The 14735-nt window shown below is 39.6% G+C and overlaps 2 protein-coding genes across 2 annotated transcripts; both read left to right on the forward strand.

Annotated features, from left to right (window-relative positions):
• Nucleotides 1-11910: 11910 nt before the first annotated feature.
• On the forward strand, nt 11911-12945 carry LOC107465435 (uncharacterized). Its single transcript, XM_016084411.1, has one exon. The coding sequence runs from the start codon at nt 11911-11913 to the stop codon at nt 12943-12945; it is 1035 nt and encodes a 344-aa protein (XP_015939897.1).
• A 222-nt stretch (nt 12946-13167) lies between these two features.
• On the forward strand, nt 13168-14196 carry LOC107465436 (uncharacterized). Its single transcript, XM_016084412.1, has one exon. It carries the CDS (start codon nt 13168-13170, stop codon nt 14194-14196), a length of 1029 nt encoding a protein of 342 aa, XP_015939898.1.
• The last annotated feature ends 539 nt before the right edge of the window (nt 14197-14735 follow it).

Raw genomic sequence — 14735 nt, forward strand, 5'->3', positions numbered from 1 at the left:
GGAGTCCCAAACCAACTCAAGAGAGAAGATCTCAAACCAGTCGCCAGAGGCTGGCTGGACTTCATTGAGCATTCTATACTGCCAACTAGTAACCTCTCTGAAGTCACCATCAAAAGAGCAGTAATGATCCATTGCATTATGTTGGTAAAAGAAGTGGAAGTTCATCAACTGATCTCTTGTAAACTTTACACAATTGCAAACAAGAACTCCAAAGATGCCAAATTTGCTTATCCAAGCTTAATCTCTATGCTATGTAAAGATGCTAGGGTGAAGATGGGAGTAACTGAGTATATCTTAGTTGAGCCACCAATCACCAAAAATTCAATGGAAGGACAACAAGTGCAGGACGACCCCATCAAGAGGAAAGCACAGGAGTTCCTCCCGGAAATCCCTCAAATTGAATACTGGGAGCGTCTTGAAGCATCTATCACCAAGTTACAAGAAGCTATGGAGCAACTAAAGGAAGAACAGCAAAATCAAAGTAGCATGCTTTGCAAACTGCTTAGGGAACAAGAAGAGCAAGGGCGTGAACTGAAGCAACTGAAGCGCCAGAAGCTGTCTCTTGAAAGGCCAAGCACCCCACGGATTAAAGGAGCATCCACCTCCCAAAATAAAGGTTGTTGAGTCCTAATCTTACCCTTAACTCTGTGATAATTGTTCTTATTAGGAATTTACCTTAGAAGTTATATATGAGTAGTAGTAATTAGTATATCTATTTTGATTTTATCCCCAATTAAGCTATAATTTATTTTTCTCATCATTATCAAACATAAATAAAATAGCAGATTTTTAGAATAAGGAGGCAATATTTTTTTCGAGTTTTTAATAAGGAAAATTGTAATTATTTATATGTGGTGGCAATACTTTTTGTCTTCTGAATGAATGATTGAACAATGCATATTTTTTATATTGAATTTTATGAATTTTAAAATTGTTGGCTCTTGAAAGAATGATGAACAAGAGAAATATTATTGTTGATCTGAAAAATCATGAAATTGATTCTTGAATCAAGAAAAAGCAGTGAAAAAAATGAGCAGTGGAAAAAGCCAATAGCCCTTTAAACCAAAAGGCAAGGGTGAAAAGGATCTAAGACTTTGAGCATCAATGGATAGGAGGGCCCAAGGAAATAAATCCAGGCCTAAGCGGCTAAATCAAGCTGTCCCTCACCATGTGCTTGTGGCATGGAGGTCTAAGTGAAAAGCTTGAGACTGAGTGGTTAAAGTCGTGATCCAAAACAAAAGAGTGCTCTTAAGAACTATGGACACCTCTAATTGGGAACTTTAGTAAAGCTAAGTCACAATCTGAAAAGGTTCACCCAGTTATGTGTCTGTGGCATTTATATATCCGGTGGTAATATTGGAAAACAAAATGCTTAGGGTCACGGCCAAGACTCATAAAGTAGCTGTGTTCAAGAATCAACGTACTAAACTAGGAGAATCAATAATACTATCTGAATTCTGAGTTCCTATGGATGCCAATCATTCTGAATTTCGAAGGATAAAATGAGATGCCAAAACTGTTCGGAAGCAAAAAGCTACTAGCCCCGCTCATCTAATTAGAATCTGAGCTTCACTTGAAACTCTGAGATATTATTGCTTCTTAATTTCTTTTTATCCTATTTTATTTATCTAGTTGCTTGGGGACAAGCAACAGTTTAAGTTTGGTGTTGTGATGAGCGGATATTTTATACGCTTTTTGGGGGTAATTTCATGTAGTTTTTAGTATGTTTTAGTTACTTCTTTTATATATTTATTAGTTTTTAAGAAAAATTTATATTTCTGGACTTTACTATGAGTTTGTGTGTTTTTCTATGATTTCAGGTATTTTCTGGCTGAAATTGAGGGAGCTGAGCAAAAATATGATTCAGGCTGAAAAAGGACTACTGATGCTGTTAGATTCTGACCTCCCTGCACTCGGAATAGTTTTTTGGAACTACAGTAGTCCAATTGGCGCGCTCTCAATTGGGTTGGAAAGTAGACATCCAGGGCTTTCCAGCAATAAATAATATTCTATACTTTTCTCGAAGATAAATGACGTAAACTGGCGTTTAACGCCAGTTCCATGTTGCATTCTGGCGTTGAACTCCAGAAACAGGTTGCAAGTTGGAGTTAAACGCCAGAAATAGGTTACAACCTGACGTATAACTCCAAAAATAGCCCAGGCACGTGAGAAGCTGAAGTCTCAGCCCCAGCACACACCAAGTGGGCCCCAGAAGTGGATTTCTGCACTATCTATCTTAGTTTACTCATTTTCTGTAAACCTAGATTACTAGTTTAGTATTTAAACAACTTTTAGAGACTTATTTTGTACCTCATGACATTTTAGATCTGAACTTTGTACTCTTTAACGGCATGAGTCTCTAAACTCCATTGTTGGGGGTGAGGAGCTCTGCAGCATCTCGATGAATTAATGCAATTATTTCTGTTTTCTATTCAAACACGCTTGTTTCTATCTAAGATGTTCATTCGCACTTCACTATGATGAATGTGATTATCCATGACACTCATCACTATTCTCAATCTATGAACGCGTGCCTGACAACCACCTCTGTTCTACATTCGAATAAATGAGTATCTTTTGGATTCCTTAATCAGAATCTTCGTGGTATAAGCTAGAATCCATTGGCAGCATTCTTGAGAATCCGAAAAGTCTAAACCTTGTCTGTGGTATTCCGAGTACGATTCAGGGATTGAATGACTATGACGAACTTCAAACTCGCGAGTGTTGGGCGTAGTGACAGACACAAAAGGATCAATAGATCCTATTCCAGCATGAGTGAGAACCGACAGATGATTAGCCATGTGGTGACAGCGCACCTGGACCATTTTCACTGAGAGGATGGATGGTTGCCATTGACAACAGTGATCCACCAACACACAGCTTGCCATAGGAGGAACCTTGCGTGCGTGAAGAAGAAGACAGGGGAAAGCAGAGATTCAGAAGACAAAGCATCTCCAACACTCCAACACATTTTCCATTATTGCGTAACAAATACTCATTTCATGCTCTTTCACTTTTTACAATTGAAACTAAAGAACCCTATTGGTATCCTAACTAAGAACAATAAGATAACCATAGTTTTCTTCAAGCTGGCAATCTCCGTGGGATCCACCCTTACTCACGTAAGGTATTACTTGGACGACCCAGTGCACTTGCTGGTTAGTTTTGCGGAATTACATAGTGTGAGTGTAATTTTCATTTACCAAGGATCAAGAGCTATAATCCGCTTTACTGCGTCCCAGTCAAATCGCATGAATCTCATATCCTCTTTAGCCTTTTGGTAACCATCCGGTTGATCTGACTTAGGCTGGAGTTGGAAGATGTCTTCAATAGCTGCCTCAGTAATCAAGATCTGCTTCCCTCTGAGGTGCACTGCATCCAGGGACGTTTTGAAGTAGTTGCAATCGAATTCCCTGACCCAGGATGCATTGACCTTAGTCAAGTTCCTTTCTAGGAAGAACCAGCCTCTCTGTTTTATCTGATCTGAGGTGTATTGTTGTAGTTCTTCTGGAATTTTGAGTGTCCTTTCCAGATATAGGTTCCTGGAAGTGGCAATAACCGGATACTTAAGCTCACAGTATCTGTTGGCAAACTTGACTTGGTCAGTGGCAGGCAGTAATTGATCTGCCTTTTCCTGCGGGGTAAAATGCTTTTCCCGCCAGGAATCGTCATGGAGGATATCTAGGATAGTGGTGGAGGGTTCACCTCTTTTTCTTTTGTCTGTAGTTGCTTTGCCCTTTCCTTTACTTTTGGGGTCAAACGACCTGAAAAGCGGAAGTAGCAGGATATAATTAAAGAAACTAAAGCAGGAAAATAGGTAAGCAATAGCAATAAAAGCATAGAGAGGCAAAAGATGAATAAAAGAGGAATAAAAGCATGAAGTGAGTTAAATATATGTAAATTTTGGACTGTATGCGAGTTAAGAGTCTGAGAGTAAAAATCACAATCCAAAATATATGATATGTGGAATTCTTGTTAATTAGGAAAAACAGTAATCATGCCTTGAGTTAGAAAATGAAATTAGTTAGGGGTTAAAAAGTGAAGTTAAAGTAAGTGGCATGATAATGAGGTTCCTAGTTAACAATAAGTTCACAAACTTGAAAAACAATTAACTCATATTCAAGCAAAGATTGCAGTTTATTGATGATAATTCAGATAAATAACAGAATTGCAAAATGAAACTGAGATCATCAAGAATGCAATTTATTAATCAGGGAACCAGAAAGAATAAGAATGCTAGCCCATTCATCCATGAATTGGTTTGGTTATAGCCAATTAGTGCAAGATTCTAAATTTCCAAAACCAATACATGAATGGGAGTTGAGTGAAACAATTTGCTGAAAACAAAATTAGGCAGCATTCTGGCAAAAATTGGTTATTCCCGGGTGATAAACAGTAGCAAAATTAGTTTATATGATATTAAATTAGTGCAGAATAGAGTAACAAATAGTAATTCACATGAATTCCGGATAAACGAACTCAATCGGCATGAAAGAATAGTAAAGAATAGCATATGAACAGTATCATCAGCACAGCAAATTCAAAATTGTGAATAAGATAAAAACAGGTAACAAGAACGGCGCAATTATCAGGCCTAAATCCACTAACCACATCCTAGCTACCTAACCACCTAAAATCCACTATAATCATGCATCTCTAACTATCCTAATTTGAACGTAAATTGAAAAATATGCAACTAACTAACTAACTGAGAAAGGAATTGGTGTTCGGCGGAACCTGGTATGTCTAGGAACAGAAATTGGGCTCAGAGAGATGGGGGTGGTGCGGCAGTGGTGGCGGTAACGCAGCGGAGCTGGAAGGCGTTGCAGTGGAGGTCTGTGGTTGAGGTTAGGGGCAGTTCGGTGGTTGGGGGTGGATAAGGGTTATGGAGGGGAGGAGGAAAGAAGGAGGCGATGTGGGTGATGGTCGTGTGGGCGTGGTTGTTAATGGTGGCGCGGTGACGGTGGTGGCGCGGTGGTCATTTGGCGAAGGGGCGGCTGTGGAGAAGGTTAAAGGGGAAGAAGAGAAAGAAGAGAAGGGAAGGGGTTTCGGTGGTGGTGGTTGTGTAGGTGAGAAGAGAGAGTGCAGAGGGGGAGGGGAGAAGAGAATGGGTTGACGCGAGGGGGGTTAGGGTTTCACGTGGGTTGTTTTAGTGGATTCAAATCCACGCGAACGCGTAAGGTACCCGAATGCATAAGGCACGCGATTGCGTGATTGAGATGAAAAGGGAATGATGCGGACGCGTTATTGACACGATCGCGCGAGTGAGATATAATGTAAGTGACGCGTACGTGGAAAACACGTGAACGCGTCGCTTGGAATTGTGCTAAACGCACAATTCCAGCGTCGTTTTGGCGCAACTCTCTGTTTCCATTTAGGGGGCCATAATATCCACGCGACGCGTATGCGTCGCTCACGCTTTCGCGTGGTGTGTGTAGTGTAAGTGGTGCGATCGCGTTAGTGACGCGAACGCATGGCCCAATTTGTGCTCAACGCACACCAGCCGCACGATTCCAGCCTAACTTTCTGGGCGTTGGATCTTGACGCCGATTTGCAATCGACGCCCACGCGTGGCCCATGCGAACGCGTGAGGTCCCTTTTTTCTGCAGTATGCAAAATGCAACGCTGATATGGATGTTATGAATAATTCCATGTTCAATAAAATAGAATAAAATAAAATAAAACTTAAAAACAAACACAACAAGATAAAAATTGAAATTGAAGAAGGGACGATCATACCATGGTGGGTTATCTCCCACCTAGCACTTTTAGTTAAAGTCTTTAAGTTGGACATTTGGTGAGCTTCCTGTTATGGTGGCTTGTGCTTGAATTCGTCCAAAAATCTCCACCAATGTTTGGAATTCCAGTAGCCTCCGGGATCCCAAACTAGGCATATAAAGCCTTCAAGCAAGTCAAAGCAGATGACTAGGTCCCAAGAGTGCTGATTGCCAGAATAAATTCTGGGGTCCCAGACTTTACTTTTACACCCGTTTTCGTCTTTACCTGCATTCTTCCAACCGAGTGGTGTAGAGTTCAGATTCTCACTAAAATAACCAAACAGCTTCTGAGACCCACTCGATCGAACTCTACACCAATCCTTGCACCTCAAATTGAAGCGTGGAATCTTATTGGATCTTGTGTACCAGCTCTGAGTACGAACCATTTTTCTCTTACTCTTAAAGCCGCAGAGAGCTCTAAGTTGGCCATCTGTTTCAAGCAAACCATATTCAAGTGGAAAAGTAAATACAAAGGCTAAGGATGTTACCCACTTGAAGTTGGTGTTGGGTGGTAATAGCCTTGGAATAGGTGTTTTCAATGGTCTTGCAAGCTCTGCTCCCATGTATCCTTCTGTGAATTCCTCCATTTTTGTGCAAACTTCTTTAATTTGCAACCACGTCTTGATCAAAGTCTTTGATTTCTTCCTCATCACTCAAGTAATAAGTTGGAGGTTGAGAAAAATCTACCTCAGCATCATCTTCGTATTCACTTGGGGAAGGTTCTTCTGTTTCAAAGAAGTCACTTGCGGATGCAAGTTCGTTACTAGGAGAACTTGACTCGTGATCATCATTATAAAGGAAACTCGCGTCTTGAGTTGTTCTGTCCAGTTCTTCATAGGATACCTGCTTTGGGGGTTGTGCGCTATCCTTCTTAGCATCAACTGCAACTTCTTTGACGGAATTTTCCACAACTCTGGATTCCCATGGAGGTTCAGCATTTCCTAAGTCTTCAACTAATTCTTCTTCTTCGATAATTTTGGCTTCCTCCAATTGTTCCAGTACAAAGTCATGCTCCTTGCTGTCCACCAGAGTTTCTAGTATCTCCTTCATGCTACGTTCATCGTTAGATTGTCCACATGAAGCCATGGGGGTTCCTTGAGTATCCGAATGTCGGGAAGGTAATCGATTGATCACTTTATCCAGTTGGCGAAGGGTTGCATGAAGTCTTTCCACTGTTTCCTTGAAACACTCCCTTGATTCTTGGGTTGATGGATATGGACATGGTGCATAGGGAAGTGGTGGTTCTTGGGAGTAATTAGATTAGAATTGGGGTGGATAGGGATTAGGGTCATACATGGGCGAATATTGATAGGGGACTTGTGAGTGTGGTGGTTCAAAGCTATGTTGAAGAGGTGGTTTGTGGACATATGATGGGGCTTGTTGGTAAATACAAGGGGGTCCACCATATCTATCATCTTGGTACGCACCTTGGAATGGCTCTTAACCATAGCAATTTGGTGGGTGTTGGTTGTCACGAGAGGGTCCACCATAACTATTGTCTTGGCATGCATTGTAGAATGGTCGTCGTCCATGGTATTTTGGAAGGTGTTGTTGCCTAAAGGGTTGATCAGATCCTCGTGGCCCCGTCTATCTTTGATTGTTTTTACCTTGATACATATTCCTGTTATAGCTTCCATTCCTTTCAACAATATTAGAACCAAACTCAAAGCGATGGGGGTGAGAACTCATAGTAACTAATAAAAATTAAAAACAAAAACAAAAGTAAACAAACAAGAAAAAGAAAATATTTACAATAACCAATAATAGGGCACACGTTTGCAATTTCCCGGCAACGGTGCCATTTTGACGATTAGATTATTGCTAGTATAGAATTTCATAGAAATATATTCGCATTGTAAGTATAGTTTCTAAACCAACGGATAATCCTTTCGTACAAAAGTTTTGGTTGTCACAAAACAAAACCTAATAAAATTTATAACCAAAGTATTTAAACCTCGGGTCATCTTCTCAAGGAATTGCAGGAAAGTATGATTTATTATTGGTTATGGAAAAAGTATCTTTGTTTTGGATTTTTGAAATAAGGAACAAGTAATTTAAATTATAAGAAAAATAAATTAATAATTAGAAAATCTCTTGGCAAGGTATGAAAACTGAAAATCCTATCCTAGTTATCCTTATCAGATGTGATGAGAATTAGATTTTGCTCCCACTTAGTTAACCCTTACTAAATAAAGGAAAGTCAAGTGGACTAATTAACTTAATTCCTCAAGTCCTAGTCAACTCCTATGGAAAGACTAGCTTTAGAGGGATCCAAATTAATCAACAACTCCAATTTCCAATCAACTGCTGAGTTTGATAACTCAAGTGTCACCAATTACTCAACCAAAGCCAAAAGGAAAGAAAATCTACTTGAATGAAAATAAGTTGGATTAATTAGAAGCATCAATAACATAAATTAAAGAAGCAATTATAAATCTGAAATACCTCAAATTATATTAAATAGAGATATCAATTCTAACATGGAGTTCATAAACCAATTTGGAAAGATAAATAACAATTAAAGTAATAGAATAAATAAAGTAGAAAATAAATTAAAGGAACATTGAACCTGGAATGAAGAAGATGAAATCCTAAATCCTAAGAGACATCCTAATCCTAAATCCTAACAGAGAGGAGAGAGCCTCTCTTTCTAAAAACTACATCTAAAACCTAAAATTGTAAATTATCAGCTTCTTCCCATTGAATGAATGGACTCCCGCACTTTATAGCCTCTAACCTGTGTTTTCTGGGCTTGGATTTGGACCGAAAAAGGGTCCAGAATTCGCTGGGGGCAACTTCTGGAATTTTCTACACGTGGCGTACGTCACGCGTGCACATGGGTCACGCATTCGCGTCATCTGGAGTTTTTCCTTTCCACGCGTCTGCGTCAGTCACGCGTTTGCGTCAGTTGTGTTTCGCGCTAGTCACACGTCCGCGTCGTTCACACGTACACGTCGATGCCATTTTGCGCGAGGCACGCGTTCGCGTCGTCCATACGTTCGCGTCGCTGCCATTTCTTCAAAAACTCCATTTTATGCATTCTTTCCATTTTTGCGTGTTTCCTTTCTGTCCTCAAAGCCATTCCTGCCCTATAAAGCCTGAAAATACTCAACACATGGATTACGGCATCGAATGATAATAAAGGATAATTAAAATTAACATTTTTAAAGCATAGGAAACATGTTTTCACATATATCATAAAATAAAGAAGAAATTGTAAAATCATGCAATTCATATGAATAAGTAGGTGAAGAATTGATAAAAACACTTAATTGAGCATAAGATAAATCATAAAATAGAGGTTCATCAACCGGCTAGGGTAATCGGGAAAGCCTTGCACCGAACTTCATCGACTTCCCCTTCCAGGTTCATCCTGGTCTCGAAGAACATTAGGTGTTCCTGTGGATCCTTGGTGCCATCGTACTTTATGTTGGTCGGTTTGTCGAAGCCCTTCAGTAACCTGGCATTCAGGATTCTCTAGATGAATGAGGTAGCTCCCATTATCACATGTTTGCCTCTTCTTCGCTTGGAAACTCTCCCGTATCTTCTTTTGTCATCCTCGTGGTGACGTTTAGCTTCCCGGGACCTACTGTGGTTCCAGCGTCGATTGTAACACCCTACCACACAGAATCTTATGCTTAAGTCATAAGACAGAGGTGGTGAGGTAATATGACCTCTAAAAGAAAAATTATATATATAATATAGTTGAAAAAAATTATTTCTAGGAGTCTTTGAAGAAAAGGTAAAAAGAAAAGCATTAAAAATGAAAGGTGATGCAAGTCATCTTATGCTAGTTTTACAAGCATTTTTTATTAGTTTCATTAGGTTTTATGCACTTTCTTACACAATAAGTAAGTAATTGGACTGGATTTTCATGATTATCTTGAATCAATCAAACATCATATATTTTACATAAAATCATAGGTTTCATGCTAGAATTAATTGATTTTATAAATGGTGCAAAGATCTTGTGATTTTGGTGAGGCTTTGATGTATTTGTTTGGTTGATAACAGGTGAAAAGATAAAGGAAAGAAGAAGAAAGCACAAATTAAGCTCAAACAAAGGAAAGAAGAATTTCGGCACACTTTGAATTTTGAGCACGCTTTGGACCTTAGGTCACACTTTTAAAGGTGTTGCCTATGACAATAAAAGCGTTGCATTCGAAGAAGGAACCAACACACCAAGAAGGCTAGCGTTCGAGAATGAGAGCATAGCATTTCCTTTTGGCAACGTTCTCGTACCTCTCATGTCTTGGGGAGAAGGCTCAACTAGGTACCGTTCAACGTTTTGAACGTAGCGCACCAAGAGGAAGGCTCAGCGAAGAGCAGCGTTCAAAGAAGTGAACACTACGTTCACTATATCCACCTTTTTTGTGGATTGTCAAGCCAAGAAAGGAAGGCTCGCAACAACCAAACCAAGGTGGAGTTCAAAAGTTCCAACGCCACTCTCACTCTTGGCAACATTTTCGTGCCTCTCAACCAAGGGAAGCTAGGCTCAAAGCAAACCAAGGAGGTAGCGTTCAAAGAAGTGAACACTACGTTCACTAGCCTTACCTTTTTCGTGCCTCTCAATCAAGGGAAGCAACGCACATCATCAAAGCAACTAGGAGCGCTCAAGAATTACAACGTAGCGCTCAAAGAGGGAGCACCAAGGGAGCAAAGCCAACGTTCAAAGAGTGAACGTAGTGTTCAAAGAGTGAATGCTATGGGCAAGGAGGATTGGCACGTGGCAAGGCACACAATGCTAAGTGAACTTAGCGTTCACAAAAGCCAACAGAGCGCTCCACTGGAGCATGCCTCCAACCCATTTTCAATTAAATGCCATCTGGATCCATTGCTTCTTCAAATCCAAAATCAAAAGGCCCATTCCAAGATCTGAAGACTAAAATAGAAAGTGTATAAATAGGATCAAATTCAATTTGTAAAAGACCTTTTAGCTCATTTTAGTTTTTCACTTTTAATTTTCATTTATTTTGAATTTGGGGAATTGGGATTAGATCTAGTTTGCTTTCTGTTTTCATTTTCTTGCATCTGCAACTTCTACTATCTGTATTGGGTTTTTGAATTCAAATTAATAATTTCTTGATCTGAGAATCATCTTTTCTTTCCTTTCATTTAGTTCTGAGAATTGGAGAATTGGATCAAGAACTTCTCTGCTATTTTCATTTTCATTTCTTCTGCAATTTTTTTTCTGTTTGGTCAAGGGAGTGATTGGGATCCAGATCTGCTTTCTGATCTCATTGCTCTTCTTCAATCTTTAGTTTCTCTTTTAGAATTTCATAATTGAGCTAAGTTTTCTTGCTGTTTGTTCCTTCAAGCAATTTTCCATTTCTGTTTGGCTATTGAGCTGAATCTCTTCATCTCATAGCTCTCTGATTTACTTTAACTTGCATTTTCTTGTTAAATTCTGAATCCCAGCACCCAAATCCTTTTATTCTTTAAGCAATTTACATTTTTCAGCAATTTGCATTTCTTGCACTTTAAGTTTCTGCAATTTACTTTTCTTGCAATTTAAGTTTCAGCTCTTTTACTTTCTTGCACTTTAAGTTTCTGCAATTTATCTCTTCTGTACTTTACTTTTCTATCCAATGTACCTTCTGCACCTTTACTTACTTGCATTTTAGTTTCTATTAATCAAAATCACCCCAATCACCAAATTTTCGCTTAACTAAATTCATCACCTAACTAAAATTGCTCAATCCATCAATCTCTATGGGATCGACCTCACTCTTGTGCGTTATTACTACTTGATGCGACCCGGTACACTTGCCGGTAAGTTTGTGTGGAATCGTTTTTCCCTCATCAAGTTTTTGGCGCTGTTGCTAGGGATCGATTTACATTGACAATGATTAAGTAAGATGATAATCTAGATTAAGCTCTTCTTCTTTTATTTTTCTTTCATTTTTGCTACACACACTAACTGTTTGTATTTTTGTTTAAACTAACCTTAACATAACTCTAGCAATAGAGTGGATTGTGTTTCTTGGTTTCTAGTTTTGTGTGTATGACAGAAGCAAGGAGAGAGGTCTCCACCTCTGGTGACATTGATGAGAGAACTCTTTGAAGACTAAGAAGAGAATCCAGAAGAAAGGGAGTCATTGGTGGAGAGGAATCAGATGAAGAGAACCAAGAGATGGAAGGAAATGTTCCTAATCCACAAGAGGGAGTGGCTAACAACAATGGCCAGCCTCAAAGGAGGGTTCTAGCCTCCTATACTTTTCCTAATCCAAGGCACTATGGGAGTAGCATACTGACTCCAAATGTCAATGCAAACAACTTTGAATTGAAGCCTCAACTCATCACATTGGTGCAAAATAATTGTTCTTATGGAGGAGGTCCCTTGGAAGATCTAAACCAACACCTATCCACCTTCCTAAGGATATGTGACACAGTGAAAACCAATGGTGTGCATCCTAACATTTACAAATTATTGTTGTTTCCATTTTTCCTAAGAGACAAAATTGCTCAATGGTTGGAGGCATTTCCAAGAGAAAGCATCAACAATTGGGAAGATCTAGTGAACAAGTTCTTAGCCAAGTTTTATCCTCCCCAAAGGATCATCAGACTCAAAACAGAGGTCCAAACATTCACTCAGATAGATGGAGAGTCATTGTATGATGCCTGGGAGAGATACAAAGCTCTATTCAAAAAGTGCCCGCCAAAAATATTCAGTGAATGGGATAGACTCCAAAACTTCTATGAAGAATTGACACTGAGAGCTCAAAAAGCACTTGATTATTCTGCTGGAGGCTCAGTACAACTCATGAAGATAGCGGAGGAGGCTCAAAATCTCATTGACACTGTAACAAACAACCAATACTTCTATGGTCATCAAAGGCACCGCCAACCAGCTCAAAGGAAGGGTGTATTAGAGCTGGAAGGTGTGGATACCATCTTAGCTCAAAACAAGGTGATGCATCAACAAATCCAACAACAAATGGAGATGATGGCCAAGAGGATTGATGGCCTCCAAGTTATAGCAGTGAATACAAGTCAACCATCACCTATATGGGGGCAAAATGAGGAAAACTATGAAGAGAGTCAGCAAGAACAAGTCCAGTATGTGCACAATCAAGGTTCCGGTCAGAATAAGTTCCATGGAGACACTTATAACTCATCCTGGAGGAACCACCCAAATTTGAGATGGGAAGACAACCAAAACCAATAGCCTTGGCAAAGAAACTCAGACCAAAACAATTCCAGAAACACAAACCATCAAAACGCTAACCAAAACCAATATAGAAAACCATAAAACAACCAACCTCAACCCAACTACTATCCACCCAACAATTCATCCACTAACCAAAATAACTATCATCCACCATCCATATCCTACAATCAACCACAACCACCCCCAGAAGCTCAAAGGATCTCTAACTTGGAGATAATGATGGAGAAGATGATGAAACATCAAGAGCTAGCCAACAAGAACCATGAAGCCTCACTAAGGAATCTAGTGAGGCAAATTGGTCAATTATCCAAACAAACAGTGGCTGAGAGACCAACCAATGCACTGCCAAGTGACACCATTCCCAATCCCAAGGAAGAATGTAAGGCAATCCAATTAAGGAGTAGAAGAGCTTTGGTGAATGACAAAGAAGCCACCAAGAAGCCAATAGAGGATGAAAAGACCAGCAGTAAAGAGCAAGTGACAATTGAAGAAAAGAACCAAAAAAAGCTCAAGGAAAAAGAGGAACATCAAGCTTCAAACAAGGGGAAGCAAATTATGGAGGAGCCATCACAAGAACAGAGGAAGTTAGTGAAGACTTATACCCCTCCTTTGCCATACCCTCAAAGGATGCAGAAGGAGATCAAAGACCAACAGTTCCCTAGGTTCCTAGAAGTATTTAAGAAGCTGGAAATTAATATGCCACTTGCTGATGCTCTAGAACAAATGCCTCTTTATGCAAAATTCCTCAAAGAGTTCATCAATAAGAAAAGGAGCTGGAATGAGAAGGAGATAATAATCTTAACACAGGAATGCAGTGCTGTCATCCAAAGAGGTCTTCCCCCAAAGCTCAAAGATCCAGGAAGCTTCATCCTATCCTGCACTATATGCAACAAAATATTGGACAAAGCTCTCTATGACTTAGGAGCCAGCATCAATTTAATGCCCCTCTCACTAATGAAGAAGCTTGCAATAGAGGAAGTCAAGCCTACCAGGATGTCACTCCAAATGGCTGACAGATCACTCAAGATACCAAATAGGGTTTTAGAAAATTTATTAGTAAAAATTGGAGAATTCATTTTTCATACTGACTTTGTTATCCTGGACATGGAAGAAGAGGGACACAGTTCAATCATATTGGGATGGCCTTTCTTAGCAACAGCAAGAGCCACTATTGATGTGGAGAAAGGAGAGATGACCCTCAGGGTGCATGACAAAAAGATGGTCATCAATGTCTTCAAAGCCATGTAGTATCCTCTAGAGAAGGAAAAGCACATGAGAGTGGAAATGATAGAAGAAGTAGAGGAGGAGCTACTGGAAGATAACAACCAAGAAGAACACAAAGTGGAAATAGAGGTGGAACAAGGTTTCATAGAAGAGGAAGTGTGATGAGCGGATATTTTATACGCTTTTTTGGGGTAATTTCATGTAGATTTTAGTATGTTTTAGTTAGTTTTTAGTAGATTTTTTATTAGTTTTTAGGCAAAAATCATATTTCTGGACTTCACTATGAGTTTGTGTGTTTTTCTATAATTTCAGGTATTTTCTGGCTGAAATTGAGGGAGCTGAGCAAAATTCTGATTTAGGCTGAAAAAGGACTGCTGATGCTGTTGGATTCTGACCTCCCTACACTCGGAATGGTTTTTTGGAGCTACAGGAGTCCAATTTGCGCACTCTCAATTGGGTTGGAAAGTAGACATCCAGGGCTTTCCAGCAATATATAATAGTCTATACTTTGCGCGAAGATAGATGATGTAAACTGGCGTTTAACGCCAGTTCCATGTTGCAGT

This window comes from Arachis duranensis, chromosome 9 (assembly GCF_000817695.3).
Source record: "Arachis duranensis cultivar V14167 chromosome 9, aradu.V14167.gnm2.J7QH, whole genome shotgun sequence".
Classification (NCBI taxonomy): domain Eukaryota; kingdom Viridiplantae; phylum Streptophyta; class Magnoliopsida; order Fabales; family Fabaceae; genus Arachis; species Arachis duranensis.